Here is a 15,489-nt window from a genome sequence, read left to right on the forward strand (position 1 = left end):
AGCAGTCGTGAGTTTTGTTCCTAGAGACCCTGCAGCCTCTGGGTGGGTGCCTCCTGACATCCCCAGAGGCAGTGAACACAGATGCTCCCTCTTCTCAGCACTTCCGGCATCCGGAAGCCAGCCCCTGACCCTGGAACACCACACCTCTGCCAGGTCAGCGCTCCGGGGAAAGTTCCCTGGGTCTAGCTCTGCTTCTCCAGCTGCAGCTCCAACAGCTCCCAGGCCTAGCAAGCCAGCTTGGGGGTCACTAATCTTGTGGCTTGATGCAAAGGATGCAATCAGGCTGGCCTGGAAGGAGGCCGACAGATGCCCCTGTGGCAAGTGGCCTCTGCCGCCGCTATCTGCTGAGTTCCTCTGTGAGACCTCTGCTTCACTCTCAGCATTGGTCCATTTTGTACAGTTTGGGGACTGGAAGCCTGCGTTTTCTCAGTGTTCTGACCCAATTCTTGCCTATTTGTATGTTTAATAATTTACTTATATTTGTATGAAGATTTTACACGGATGTATGTTATGTGTACTACATTTGTGTGTGGTGTAGGCCGAGGTCAGAAGAGGGTTTCAGATTGACCTCGAACCTGAGCTAGGGACGGCTGAAAGCTGCCAATTGGATGCTGAGAACAGAATCCAGGGCCTCTATGAGAACAAGTGCTCTTAACCACTGAACCACCTCTCCAGTCCAGTTCTTGCCTTTTTAAAGCGAGCACAGTGATGAGCAGATGAACTTCTCCAAAAGCTCCCTAGTGGTTTCTGATTATTTTTAGATCTTTATCCGAGGACAGGCCCCAGCCTGACCACCACCTTAATTTCTTTCCACACTGCCAAGTCCATTTCTTCTTCATATTCTCTGTATCTGAAAGGATCCATACAGCTGTTTGTTGTCACCTACAAGCACACCTCCTGAAAAATGTGGAGGACTTTGCTTTCTAAGCTTAATCTGTTTGTGACCGTCACAGTCTGGGGCCTGATCTGAGTGCATGAGCTACGTTTGCCTGCCTGCGTACCAGGTGACACAGCCTGATGAGATGCCATTTCAGTGGCTTTTAAGGAAAACAAAACCAATGGACCAAGTCTAAGAGAGAAGGATTTGAAGTTCTGCTACATTGGGAAGGAATGTTCAAAAAAAGTACTTTTGAAGAAACGGACCTTATAGTAAAAAAATGTTATCGAGTACTGACTTTTAAAGTAATGAGGCAGGGTGCCAGCCTTAAAAACCCAGACATGATAGGATCATGTGGGCTTGGGCAGAGGAGTGGAGAGCGACGACCTGGCTTGCAGGCGCTGCGGGGTGTGTGTGTGTGTGTGTGTGTGTGTGTGTGTGTGTGCGCGCGCGCGTGTGCGCGCGCGCGGCGGCATATCAGCAATGACTTTACTCTTCAGTACTTTAAAGTCTCAGATGAAAACCGTCATTGGCAGCTTGGGTCATCTTTTAAAGCCATCACACATTTTAAAGATGCCTCCTTGCTATCATTGTCCTCCATGGGAGAACTCCTGTTTGTCTGTGCTGATTTGTTTTTACGGGCTATGTAACGGTCATGGTAACTTCTATACTTTGGTGCTCCATACAAAAGGAAATCCCCAAGTAGCTTTTTCCTAACAATTCTCTGCATGACCATGGCAAATGTAGCCCTGTTTCAAAGGGCTCTTTGATCAGTTATCACTGGGTGAAGTTTACAGAGGGTGGGTAGAGGGAAGACAGAGAAACCACTAGTGGAAGGGAGGCATGGTGATTATGCAAAGCACCGGAGGCGGGAGTTATTCTGTTTTTGTTTTTGTTTTGTTTTTGTTTTTGTTGAGCTGAGGATTGAACCCAGGGCCTTGCGCTTGCTAGGCAAGTGCTCTACCACTGAACTAAATCCCCAACCCAGAGTTATTCTGAAAGGTCATGAGAGTCGTCTTAGTACGCCACGTGACGTCAGTGACAGAGTTGTGAGGGGCAGAGAAGCCAAAGGTTGTGCTCTAGGACAGTTACACATCAATGTCTTCAGCAGCCTGTGGCTTTCCTACATTTGCCCAATCTCAGAATATTAACAGGATGACTCATCCACTTAATATCTCTCTTGACAAATCCCTCCAATAAAAGTGCAGTTGCCACTGGTACAGCTCTGGCCACAGGGAACTCATAACTTCCCAGAGAAATGCACGCAGCTTTTGGATAGCTCGCCACAATTTTCCTAGTACAGAGCAAGTAAGTCCCATCCAATGGGTTCTAATCTTATTTTTCAGGGCCAGAACAAGTTTAGCCTGATCCCCATGTCAAACAATTTTCTTCAAACATTTTCACATCTCTCCTGTTTTCTGTCTGGCTCCTTTACTTTTCTATTTCCTTTAACTTTTCAACTTGGATATGATTTTTAAAAAGTATGTGTGTGTGTGTGTGTGTGTGTGTGTGTGTGTGTGTGTGTGTGTGTGTGTGTTGGAGGTGTGTCCCAAACAGATGCTTCTCTTCTTGAGGGAGGCTCTGATTGGACAGTGTCCAAGATGAAATGCAGCAGTGTGGATGTGGCTCTGTTAAATCAAGTAGCCCAGCCAGAAATGTACATTAAGGAAAACAAAAATTATAAAGAGCCTTTTAAAAAATAATTACAGGTCTAGAGAGATAGCTCAGAGCACTGGCTTTCCTTCCAGAGATCTGGGTTGAATTCCTAGCACCCACATGGCAGGTCACAACTGTCTGTAACTTTAGTTCCAGAGAATCCAACTCCCTCTTTTGGCCTCCACGGGCATCAGGCTTGTTGTACACGGACATGTACATACATGGTGCATAGACATGCATGCAAGCAAAACATTCATATGCATAAAATAATAAAGAAAGAAAATTATAAATAGTTGCATCACGGTATCTGACAGGTCCTTCATTAAGGAAATATTTTTGCACCTCCATTATGCATCCAGTGTGGTGCTCAACATCCAGTGATGTCGAGGAGGACCCTTCGGTCAGCTCTCTCAAATTCTGCAGTCGACAATTCACTTTTCACTCCCAGAGAACAGATTTACACTTGTACTTATTCAATTTAATCTGATTGACCGTGGCCCACTGTGCCGTCTGGCAAATGTTGACGGCATTCAGTGTGTTCAATTCTGCTTCCCTGCTTTATGCAAACTGTAAATACAATAAAATACTATTGTTACTTAAGGCACTATGCTGATTCTTGGCTGTAAGGTGGCTTATCTAACCCAGTTGTCTTCTGGCATATTCCTTTTTATATCGTTTGGAAAAGCAAATGAGAGACTTTGTGAATTTTTCTTCTGAAGTCAAGCTGTGTCATCCTCACAATACCTACTTGAGCTCTCACCTTGGAAATTGTTGTTGAAAAGAGAAAGCTCACTGTGTCTTATTCTTACCAGCCCTGTTTTGTGTTTTAAAACCCCGGATTTATTTTCCAGGCAGCCCTAAAATACATGAATAATAATAATAGAAAATGTCAAGAATTGTTCTAAAGCTCATCAGTCTGAGGCTTTCAGGATCTTCTTCTCTATAAAAGGAAGGGCATGCTCCAGCCTGCTTCCCGTGATGTCTAAATGTTAGCAACAGTGGCTATGCTGCCACTTTCTTTACTGAATACCCCAATATGTAACCAGCCTGGATGTGGACAACTAAGTTCGTCGAGGGGACTGTTATTCTGCTTAGGACTCATGTATTCTGATTGCTTCCCATCCCACCTCCATCCCGTCAACTTCCTTGTTACCTCCTGTCCCTTTTCCAGAGTCAGGAATTTTGGTTTTGTTTTGTGACTCATTTAGTTTAAACAGGGCTGGTTATGTGACCATTGGATTATAACTGCACATTGGATACTGGCGTGGCCACCAGGTGGCGCACAGCAATGGGAGCTCGGCGAGGGCAATGGTTTCCCCCTTTCTCAGTCTTTTGTTAGTTTGTTGGTGGTGCTGGACTGAGCCCAGGCTAGGAAGCATTCCACCAGAAGCCTCATCTCCAGCCCTCTTTTCTACTTTTTATTTTGAGACAGGCTTTCACTAAATAGCCCAGGCTAGCCTGTGACTCACTCTGTAGCCCACGCTGGCTATGAACTTTTTTTTTTTTTTTTTTTTGGATCTTCCTGTCGCAGCTTACAGAATAGCTGGTACGGTTGGCATGCACCTGCATGTCCAGGATGGATGCTGTGTGTGTTTGTTTGTTTGTTTAAATCAAACAGTTTTAACCATTCTCGACTGTCTGAAGAACATTTCTGCTGAGTAAGACAGAAGCAAAAAAGCCAACTTCAGCTGATCGCAGACATTTGTTAATCTTGAGTAACACGGTTTCCTGACACTGGGCTTGTTCCTTTCCTTATTCTTCTTTGTTCTGAACATAGCACAGATATTGCCTTTAGAGTCAACGTGCAAATCAATACTATCGACCCAGTTAAATTTTAGCCTTTTTAAATTATTTTAGTTTTGTAAAGGTTTTTTTTTTTCTTACATCTTTTGCATGTGACCATGCTAAAACTGAGCTCAGACATGTTTTTAAATTTAAAATGGACAATGAGTGGTAGGTCTTTTCCAGTCTTGGCATATTGTGACAAGTCCAGGGCAGTTATCACTAGTGTTTGGGACCTCCCATTTCCCTCCATTCATTCCTGGGTCCGGAATGCTGCGTTCTAAAGTTCTCTTGTCTCCCTCCCTCCCTCCCTCCCTCCCTCCCTCCCTCCCTCCCTCCCTCCCTCCCTCCCTCAAGCTGTACTTGTCTTTAGCCTGCAGGTTTCAGAACTACTACCCCGAGCCACTGACTCCTTCCTATCCTCAGGCTGAGGAGTATGATTGACTCTAGTCACGGTCGCAGCTTCCCGGGGTACCTTTCATTTCAACACCATCAAGTTGCTCTGGGTGAAACCAAATGAAGACCAGGGGAATGATTCTTTCCATTGCCTTTCTCTCACAGGAAAGGTTTCAGCAAGGCAAGATGTTGTCTTTGGAAGATGGTTGGCTAAATAGCAGACATTTGCCCCAACCATCCATCCATCCATCCATCCATCCATCCATCCATCCACCCACCCACCCATCCATCTATCCATCCATCCATCCATCCATCCATCCATCCACCCACCCATCCATCCATCCATCCATCCATTCCTATTTAAAAACCTGAAGTTTTTTTATTGTGCCCCATAGGCTAATGGGGTTCAGCACACACTTCCACTTAGGGGGTCACTCTGAGATGACTATTATCACCCTTGCTGTAGAATATGATAACTGTGCTGACAGTTCCACAGATGCGCTCATGGTGACTAGCTGGAAGGATTTTTAACCAGGACCCAAATCTGGGATGCTAACAAGAATATTGTCTCCATGCCAGATACTAGAATGGCTTCAACTATATCCAAGCACATGGTTTTTATAAAATACTCATTTATAGAAAGATCTCACCACCTGTGTTACTAAGAATTTGACAGGTCATTTGTACCAGAAACACTACCTGTATCTTCTTGTATGCAAAAGTTCTCCAACATACATTCATTAAAAATTTGTTTCAAACAATTTACATGTACCAGACACTGTAATTTCATAATTTCCACAAATTGGTGTGTCACCATTTATTTTATCCAGCTTGCACATATGGAATCAGTTTTACCTTCCCAGCCCTGCTGTAATGCATACAAAGGGACATATTAGTACAAAAACAGAGTAAGGGGTGTCTTAGCTCTGCCGAGAAAGAGCTCATAACCTACTGGAGAGACTTGTAAGCAATTAAAGTACTAAGTAGGACTAAGCAGTGTACAATCAGTACCTCTGTTGGTCGGAACACATAAAGTCGTATAACGGAACCTATAAGATGGTTTTTAGAAGGGTCTTCAATGTCTAGGATTTTGGGACGGGGAGACGGTGTAGGACATGTAATGGGAAGAGCAGAAGGTAAGCACAGGGCAGAGAAAGAAAGATGGCAGAGAGGGCCCAGAGTGTGATGGCTGCTCTTTCTAGCTGAGGCATAGGCTGCAGAGAATCCCATAGTGAGGCACAAATTGGGGAGTGTAGCTGAGGGGTGTATTTAGAACCTACAGTGCAGAACCTGGAAAGGTCAGATAATTTCACCTTATTCATTTTGGAATAGGGGCCACTACAGGTCTCTGTGGTTGGCTGTACCTTGACCCAAACTACTTTGTGAGCAGCAGTGAAATGGCAGTGGGTGGGGTGATTTGGAGGGAGAGAACTGGGGTGGAGAGCTCACTGACCAGCTCTTCTGCGGTCGTCATTAGTCACACTTCAGGTTAGTCCAGGAGTTCATCTAGGAAGAGGGCCTAATCCTGCTCCTCAATCCCCTGAGCAGTTGTCTCCACGCCTGGCTAATATTCACTCAGGTCCACTGGCCGGGGGGGGGGGGGGCACATTATTTCCTACTCAGGTGTTTTAAATCAGTTGTAATGCATTTCACTTTCTTCTGAGCGTGATACTGTTTGCTTTGCAAACTAACAGAAAAGGAGACCAGCTGAGCCTCAGCCAGCTGAGGTATGCCTGGAGATCACCATGCAGGCAGATCATCCTCCTCGTGTGTCCATAAACTATGCCCTCAAGGCTACCATTACACAGCTCGCTGGGAAGTCTTAGCCACACGCCTCCTCTTCTCCTTGGACTGGAGGGACTCACTGATTCTCCTTCACTGTGCAGTTCATTATGACGGTTGCTCCTTCCTAGAACTTTGCATCACTTTGGCAGTGATGGCAAATATGTGCACCTTTCCCATTGTTCTAGAGAAACAATATGTATGTGTCCTTCAACTCTCCAAGCTTTATTACTCATATAATATCTCTTTGCTTTCCAAGAGTTCTCATTTCTGGATTTTCTCAGAACTTTTTTTTTTTTTTTTTGCTCATATTTTTCAAAGAATCATTTATCTTTTCTAACAGGCAGGAGGGTGAGGAGGTGTGCCAGTCAGCTTTCCTTTGCTGTGACAAAATTCCTGAAGTCAACATTTCAAAAGAAGGACATTTGTTTTGGCTCACAGCTGTAGAGGTCCATGGCAGAACACCATTATGGGCAGCACACAGTGGGGCAAAAATTAATCCCTTTGTGGCAGCCATAAAAGAGAGAAAATCAGAAGAAGTCCCGGAGTCCCCATGTCCCCTTCCAGGGAACACCCCCAGTGATACAACTTCCTCAGCCCCATGTAATACTCTTCCAGTGACACAAAGCTTTAGCACTGGGCCTCTAAGGAACATTTAATGTCCACACCATAGAGGAGGACTGGGATGGAGCTTATTGGTGTATGGTGCTTGCTTAACACACATGAGATCTTAGGTTCAATTTGCAACACTGGAAAACGAATAATAGGTTTTAATCAGCTCCCTCATCTTGACTATCTAGAACTTACAGCTGCATGGCATCGCTGGTGTCTCTTCAGAGGAAACAGTAACAAGCCCTCTGCTCATTTCTATCCATGCCATGGATCTAGTGTTTCTTTGGCTTTGAGGGTAATGGGAAGAGTCAGTTCAGGAGGGGTGGCTTCCTGTGCTCCCTGGCATGATGGTCCACACAGCTTGGCCATCTTAGAAGCAGAGGGAGAGATGCAGGAGTGGGGAAAGCTAGGAGGAGTTTTTCATTCTGCTGAACTGAACAGGAACAAAGGTCTTTCTTGAAATAGCTGCAAAGCCGGCAACAAGTTCAATAGATGTGAGGCTAATGGAGCTGGCTCATGGGAGGCAAAGAGGTGGGCTAACTTACCTCTTAGCCTGGAAGGGAACAGGGAAAAAGGGCAGGAAGGGCTGGCCTATCTGCTCATCATGTCCCAGACTCCCTTACCTGAAATCTCACATCACCCTGAGACTCACCCAGGGGCAGACCAAGAAAGCCATGGAAGGGTGTGTAGGAGGAGGGAAGAGAGGAACAAAAAAATTGGCTAAAAAAAAGAGGGTTACAGCCCACCCCTTTCTGCTTCAACTCTACCAGTCTGTGCAAGCAAAGACTTTCCTCAGCCTGCAGGTTTATGAGTTCACGCATGAGTACAACTAAGAGACACTCTGAAACACTAGGAAGTGTCTACTCATAAAGCAAGCTGAAATAAATATAAAACCCAGGCCCTTCTGTTTAGAAATGCACAAAGCAGCCAGCAAAATATGTGTCTGTCACATTCCTTAGTAAGCAGGACCAGGTGTTGTCCCCAGGGCATGGGTGAAAAGGAAGAGGGTGAAAACCCATGACCTTTTCCTTTGGGAACCATTTCTCAGTGTCAATAGAAACTCCCTTTGACAGGAAAACATGCCAGACTGAAGTGAGACACATGTGCATGCTGAGGTGACTCAGGCTGAGAACAGTTCATTCTTCCCTGTTACTTGAGGTGTGCAGGCTCCTGTAAGGTCAGCAAAGCACCCCCTCCCCCAGCTGTGAGTTCAATCTGCTCAGCCATGGCATCCGTGCGAACCCAGGAAGAGTGAGGTGGTCTCACCTTAATCCACTGAAGTCTTAATAATCTCCAATACGATGGCATTTGGAGGTGGAGACTTTGGGAGTTAGTAAGCTGAGATCAGGTCCTGAGGGTGGGACCCTCATTGGAGGAGTCATGCAGTTACAAGAAGAGAGAGAGGAGAGCTTGCCCTGTCTCCACCTTGTGAAGATACAGCGAAAAGATGAATGTGTAAGACAAGCCACCTGCCTGGAATTTGACTTCAGACTTCCCAGTCTCTATAACTACAAGAAATAAATGTCCGCTGTTGAAGCTACCTACTCTAGACACTAATGATAGCCGAGGATGATAAGGGCCATGTGTCATTGTTCTGGTCTCATCCATTTTTGAACTGGATTCAGAATAACATGAGGATGGGACCATGTCAGAAGGCATCTAGGGCACAAAACAGAAACAATGCAAGAGTCGAAGGAAGGGGCGGGGTGCTGTGGAGTGCTACCACCAGCGCACAGCTGGGTCACTGTACTTTCACATTCTCAGGAGCTGTGATGACTTTAATAAGATCTGCATAAGATTGAGCCTCTCAACATTCTGCCATAGCCTGGAGAAGGGTTTGCAAAGATCCAACACTTTCCCGAGGATCTATAGGTGGTTAGATCTCACAGTGGCTGGGGGAGGGAGCGACAGCTTCTTCAGGGTGTAGCCATAGGCAAGTGGCCCATGCTCTTCTACATAACCCCATCACCCATGTTCCTGTAACTAATTCTAATGAAATGCATTGATTGGCTGACAACAAACAAACCCCTCAAACCATGGCAAGAGGAAGGGGGATGGTGGGAGTGGGAGGGGCCAAGAGAGGGCAATGCGGAGGTGACTGCAGTGAAAATACATTCCATACATGTATGTTAGTGCCAGGATGAAACCTACTATGCATGTAATACGGTAATAAAAGAGGTATATTGACCACAAGCAATTCTTCCTTTTCCTCTCTCAGCCACTGTCATGCAGGTGAGTGCCCCATAAGACTATGGCATCAGAAAGGAATCAAGCAATGGGAGCCACCTGAAGGACAGTAGACCCCAAATCCCCGACTAGGAGGGAGAGCCCTTTGCAAACATCCTGCCAGTTGGCTTACCTTTGTTCAAGCGTCCCATCACGGTGAATTCGAAGTATTTGCTGTTGTCACTGGAAGAGTAAAGGCCGAAGATGGTGGCCGAGCTCTTACTCTGCAGCTTGAAGGTGGAGATCAGGTAGATCTCCTGCAGGGTGGGATCTGTCAGGACCGGTTGCAGGGTACCTGGGTTCAGTCTCTGACCAGGGGACGGCAGAAGGTCCAAGACTGGAGAGAAGAGGGGGAAGCGGGTGGTCACTGAAAGGCTGGCTGTGGGGCCAACACTTCTTATTGTTGTTTGCTTGGTGGGAGGAGCATTTGACAAGGAGCTACAAAATCATGGGTTGTGATCTTGCTGCTCCCCCCCCCCCCTCCACACACACATGGCCAAATTCGCCAGTTTTTCCTTAATAGTGGTCGGACATTTGGAACAGAAGAAATACAGCACAGGATTTACACCTTGACTTGTTACAGCCCTAGAGAGGAGACTAGATTTGCAAACACAAAATTGGATTTGGCTGAGCAAGTGGCTCTGAAGATGCTTGCTAGGAGGAAAAAAGGACTAAAGTCTTAAAGACAAGCGGACTGCTCAATGCTTCGCTCACATCCTCAAGCAGTGAATTGCACTTACGGGGTCCTTGATGTACCTGTTGGACCAGAGCCAAGTGCATTTTCCGGGCCCGTGACAGGGGAAGAGGCTGAACACATGTGTGCAGTGGTAGAGACAGTATCACAACATGACCTGCCACTTTTGTGAGAGCATGTACAGTTCTCCAATATTTCTGTTTAAAAAAAAAAAAGTCCCATCGAGGAAGCAAAACAAAGTGATGTGTGTGGTTTATTTGATTCGACTGTATGCAGAGGGATGGAATTGGTCTTCAAAAAGTAAAATCCGCATTTGTACAACCGTAAACGGCTTTTCCTCAGTAGGCAGCACTTTCTGGAAAAGCTTCCTAAGACTCAGTGAAGTGTGAGAGGGTGTGTCCAGAGCCACGGAAGATCCAGTGCGAAGCTGATGGTGGGCAATACTGATACTCATACAGAATGCTTTCTGGTTTGCACAAATAATGCTTGAACAATTCCCTGGCTGGCCGGGAACTTCAGCACCTAGAGCTATCTCTGGGTTACAATAATCTGATTGCTAAAAAGGTCACACTGATGACTTATAAAGAGATCTTACTAATCTACAAGGTGATAAGCATCCTAACAGGAAAACAGGCAATTTACAGAAAAAGAATCACCGATGGCTGGCAGGTATATAGATAAGTGTCCGTGTGCCATTTAGTGAGGAAAGAATTGCTAATTTAAATAATACTACTTTGCTATCAAATTGGACAAATTAAGAATACGGTAATACCTAACACTGTAGGTGAGAGGTCAGGGAGTTCTTTCATGGTCTGCTCAGTAAGGTTAAATGGCCTCATAAATGGTAGCCAAGCTCTGTGCACCATGCCTTCAGGCCAGATTAGTAGAAGCGGTCTGAAGGAAGTTTAAGTAACAATATCCAAGACTCTGAAACCCAAATGTCCCTTGACCTAGCACTTCTGCTTACTGGAATTTATCGGAATGGAGTAATAGGTAAGACAGTAAAGGACTTCGGCACCATGACAGTCCCATCACTGGTGATTCTCCAGCTTCTGCTGTGGGAGAAATTAGGTGAAACGAGAAGGAACAGGTTGGCAATACTGAAGCCCTCCTGGTTGAGCGCTTTGCCATGGAAACATCAAATGTTCTAAGCGAAGAATGAAGGGCTTCATTGTTAAAGCAATGGCTGGTGCCGGTCCAAGCCATCCACACCACTTCAACTGCCCAATAGGATACTAAGGACGATATCAAAATACCAGAGACAATGTTAGCGTCCTATATTACAAAACTGACTAAATTAATTTTGGTCCATATTTTTGAAATGTAGCTAAATTCGTGAAGATATAGAAAAATGTTCATGATAAAGTTTTAAAAGTCACAAGATTATGTGTGTGTGTGTGTGTGTGTGTGTGTGTGTGTACAACATGCTATTTTTAGTAATTTATTTGTTTAGACAAAGATTTGAAACAAAGGATGATTCAACAAAAATCTTTACATTAAAACTAGCTCTTTCTAAATTGTATAAGGCTTTTTTTTTGTTTCTTTATTTTCTTGCAATTCTGGTAAATCAATTTTTTTTAATAATGAACAAGTATTGCTTTGTACTAAAAAATGAATAAAATTTCTAAGACAAACAGGAAAAACCCTAGCTACTCAAGAATGTCTATTCTTTTTAATAGATAATTTGTTTCCAAGATGGATCTATGCTGTTTCTATTCCCCAGAAGCCCTCATATAATAGTGAATTTAATACTAGATGTGTTGAAAAGTAAAATACCTAATGTAGTACCCCACACCCCCATACTAGGAAACAATTGCTGAGTATATATTTAAAAGAGAAATCACAGTTTTTAATTTCTGAAGAATTGAAAACTTATCATTCCCACCAATGTGTGTGTGGGGGGGGGTAAGCTTGAAATAAAGTAATGTGTCTGAAAACTCCACTTTACATAAGGCATCTTCAAGAAAGACACACAAATTCAAAGTATGAGAACTGTGTTCCAAACTAAACACCTGGTGCTCGATCCTGGCTTCGCGTTTGATCACGCCTGTGATTTAACTGGCTCTGAACTTGAATGCTTCAACCTGTGTGGTTCCTTCATGGCTCTCTCCAGAAGCTGAGCTGGGGTGAGTTAGTAATGACTTCGGAGTGTTTTGAGAAGGAAATGAGATGCTACCATTTCCTATTAATGCTATTACACTTCAGTAAAAGTACCAGGATCCAAGCACAAAGCCTCTACTCTTGGAGATGAAACGGCTGCTTCCCAATGAGCGTGGAAATTGAAAAACCTGCTAATTTAGTTCTAGCAGCCCAGCTCAGAGGGAGATAAGTGAATTATCCAGTTGAGCTGATGATTGCCGACTTGATAACTCTATAAAAGAATCTACCAGAAACATGACTTAATCAGATCCTCTACAGCAACTAAGTTAACCGGATAATTTAGGTCATAGCACCTGAGCTCAGTCTCCACAGAACTGCCAGGGCTAAGGGGCACACCACAAAGCTGTGTGAGCAGTGTCAAGAATTTATATAACAGAATATTATATAACAGAAAAATAACCTCTCAAAATAAAACTTTCGAATACTGTTTTTTTGTTGTTGTTTTGTTTTTTTAAACGCCCCTTTCTGTCTTCTTAGAAACAGGCCACAATGTGTACTGAAGCCATAGGATTCCGATATTCCAAACTAAAAATAGTAGCGTGATTCTGGTTGGACTATTCGGTAAACTGGGTGGCTGCTGTGGTGAGGTGAACGGAACACAGACTGCCTGCACAGGCTCCCTTCGCTCAGCTTCGGGAAGGATAATTTTCACTCCACCTGTGCGTTCCTTCCAGCCTTCCTCCTCCTCGGTCCATACATAGTGAAACCCTCCGGGCGCCTAGCGCCAAGAAGAAGGCATAGGCCGTCAGAGCCCCGGGATCCTTCCTGTCTGGAATAATGTCTTCCTTGTGGTCTTTACAAGATATTTTGCTTAACATTAAGTGCTTTCTGCATGAAAGCTATTTCTACTCTGGAAAGACTCGAGAAATCACACTACCCCCTGGGGGAAAGTTAGCCTTTGAGTATAAGGAGTAAGCACAGCAGTGGAACAAAGCTACTTTGCTCAGGAGTGTCACTTAGTGCCAGGGCTCACTGGAGAGAAGAGCTGCAGGGGACAGACACTGGTCTGCAGACTACTTAGGATTTCATCCCCTGCCAGAGGACCAAGGACCATGTGTCACATTCCGCAGTAAATGGTGAAAATAAGTTTGCATCCTCCCAACTTAAGTTTAATTAGACTCATGGCTGGGTAATGGAATTGGAGAAAATTCTAGACTTTCATCATCACTTGCAATCACGATGTACTTCCTTTCGGGGGCCCAAGAGTTACTGTGGGGTACTGGGCGAGGCTGCAGGAGCCCAGGCAGGCAGAGCAGCGCACGCAAAACCGGCCCCCCTAGGCGATCTCGGAACGGGCGGGCTAGGTGCAGAGGGGACCCGGGGAGGCCACTTACCCTGGGGGGTGGCCTGGGCGCCCGCCCGCTGCCACGGCTGCAGGACCAGGTGCAGCAGGAGGAAGGCAGCGGCGCGTGGGGCGGGCATGGTGACTCTTCTGCTCCCCGAGGGCTGTGCGGGCGACAGCGGCGTGGCTCGGCCCGGGGCAGGGCGCTGTCCGCGGGGCCTGGGGCGGCGAGCGGCGCAGGTGGCGGGCAGGGCGGTGCGCTGCCGTCGGTGGGGCGCTGGCTGCTGGACTCCGCTGGCCGCAGCCCGGGCTTTATGGTCCAGCCGCCCCGGAGTGGGTGGGGGGGGGGGGGGGGGGGAGGGCGGGGGAGGACCGAGTCAGGGCGGCCCCCTTGGCCAGGATCCCCCATTTGCCGGGAAGAGCGGGGGCGGCGGGAACCGGGAGCCGGGGCCACCGAGGGAAAGGCTGGTGGAGTGAGGTGGACAGGGGGAAGGGGTGGGTGGACACTGGGGCGTGCTGAGAAAGGGGGGGGGCGTGCGAAGGAGAGGATAGGGTGTAGAGGATGGGCAGAGAGGGACAAAACGGAGGAGGCAGGTCCCCTGGTCCCCTGGTCCCCTAGGCTTGGGCACCTCTACTCTTTCCTCCCTCACTTTTTATGTTTTTCCAGAGAAACATCACTTGGATTTGTGTCTAGAGTCTCTGATTGCTTTTCCAACTGATCTTGTCCGCTGAATCCCCCACGGTCCTGCATCCCGTGGTCCAGAGAGCAATGGAATTTGTGTATTTCCACAGTCTTTTCTTGAGTACTTGAAATGATGGATGTTTTTCCCTCATCAAGTTTTGAGACAGAGAGAGTGACCAGTGTAAAGTGGTTTTTTTTTGGGGGGGGGGGTTGGTTAGAAAGAAACAAATCTCAAGGCATCCGTGCCAACAGTTATGCCTATAGGTGGTGATTTTGTGTTCCTGGATGATTTACTTCAGGCCACTTTGTAAAGGTGCTGTGCACCCCCACCCCCACCCCGGGCAGCTCAGCACCCCCTCTGCTTCCACTTGAAGGTATGGGGGTAGGAGGGCAGAGAAGGGACAACTGGGCAGCTCGTTTTCCGCCCAAGCAGAGCCTTCAGAGGATGACATGGATTAACTAAAGGGAAAAACATTTGAAAAGCGGTGGTAAAAATATTCCCCATGTAACAATCCCCACCAATGCAGAGGGCCCTGCAGAGTATTTCCAGCCCTAGCTCATTTGTTTCCAAGAACTCCATTTGTAGAATCCATGTACCACCAGCTGGGTGGCTAACCCACCATTCTATTCCCAAACTTGCCAGAGTAATCCCTCATCACTTCTGGATGTGTTTACAGCAGATAACCCGGAGATCTGAGCTCTCCTCCTAACAGTCTTCTCTTTGGGGTCTACTAGAGGCCTGTCTGGGGTCTACTAGAGGCCTGTCTGGGCTTCCTTTAATGCTGTATTATCTAGTGGCACTAGGTGGAATGGGTCACCATATGCCTACCAATTAGAATTGAAGACACACAAAAGCAATGTTCATGTGTCTTTAAGCAATGTGACTGTAAATGATGAGATGGAGCAGATTTTGGATTTTCACGTCTCTAAACTGTGTCTTAAGGTTAGAGGGGGGACCAGGGCTCCAGGCTATGCTTTAAACAAAATACCTCTGCTTTTACATGCTTTATACAATGCATTCAGAGTAAGTCTTCCTTGAAGCAAGTGTATGAATATTTCCAAGTTTAAAAGTTAATATTCAGTGGCTTTCAGCTGGTTGAGTGTAGTAGAATCTTCTTTAGGAGGTTTACACACACACACACACACACACACACACACACACACTAGGTGACTTCAGGGCACCCAAATCATAAGTTACAAAGCTTATAATGGTACATGCCTGTAATTCCAGGCAGGGACTCAGAGGGCTGAGGCAGGAGAATCATAAATTTGAAGTCAGACTGAGCAAGGTTAGCATTAACTACATAATAATACACGGCCTCAGGGGGAAAAAAAAACAA

At 46.0% G+C, this 15,489-nt stretch overlaps 1 protein-coding gene across 1 annotated transcript in view; it reads right to left on the reverse strand.

Moving 5' to 3' along the window:
• The window catches only part of Thbs4 (thrombospondin 4), a 52,609-nt gene extending 38,852 nt beyond the window's left edge, over positions 1-13,757 (reverse strand). Inside the window, exons 1-2 of the mRNA XM_036207481.1 lie at positions 13,520-13,757; positions 9,465-9,668 (exon numbers count right to left, since the gene is read on the reverse strand). Of these exons, the coding sequence (XP_036063374.1) occupies positions 9,465-9,668; positions 13,520-13,607 (292 nt within the window). The 5' untranslated portion in view covers positions 13,608-13,757. The remainder of the gene's footprint in view (positions 1-9,464; positions 9,669-13,519) is intronic.
• Positions 13,758-15,489: the final 1,732 nt, after the last annotated feature.

Source organism: Onychomys torridus, chromosome 15, assembly GCF_903995425.1.
Source record: "Onychomys torridus chromosome 15, mOncTor1.1, whole genome shotgun sequence".
NCBI classification, from domain to species: Eukaryota; Metazoa; Chordata; class Mammalia; order Rodentia; family Cricetidae; genus Onychomys; species Onychomys torridus.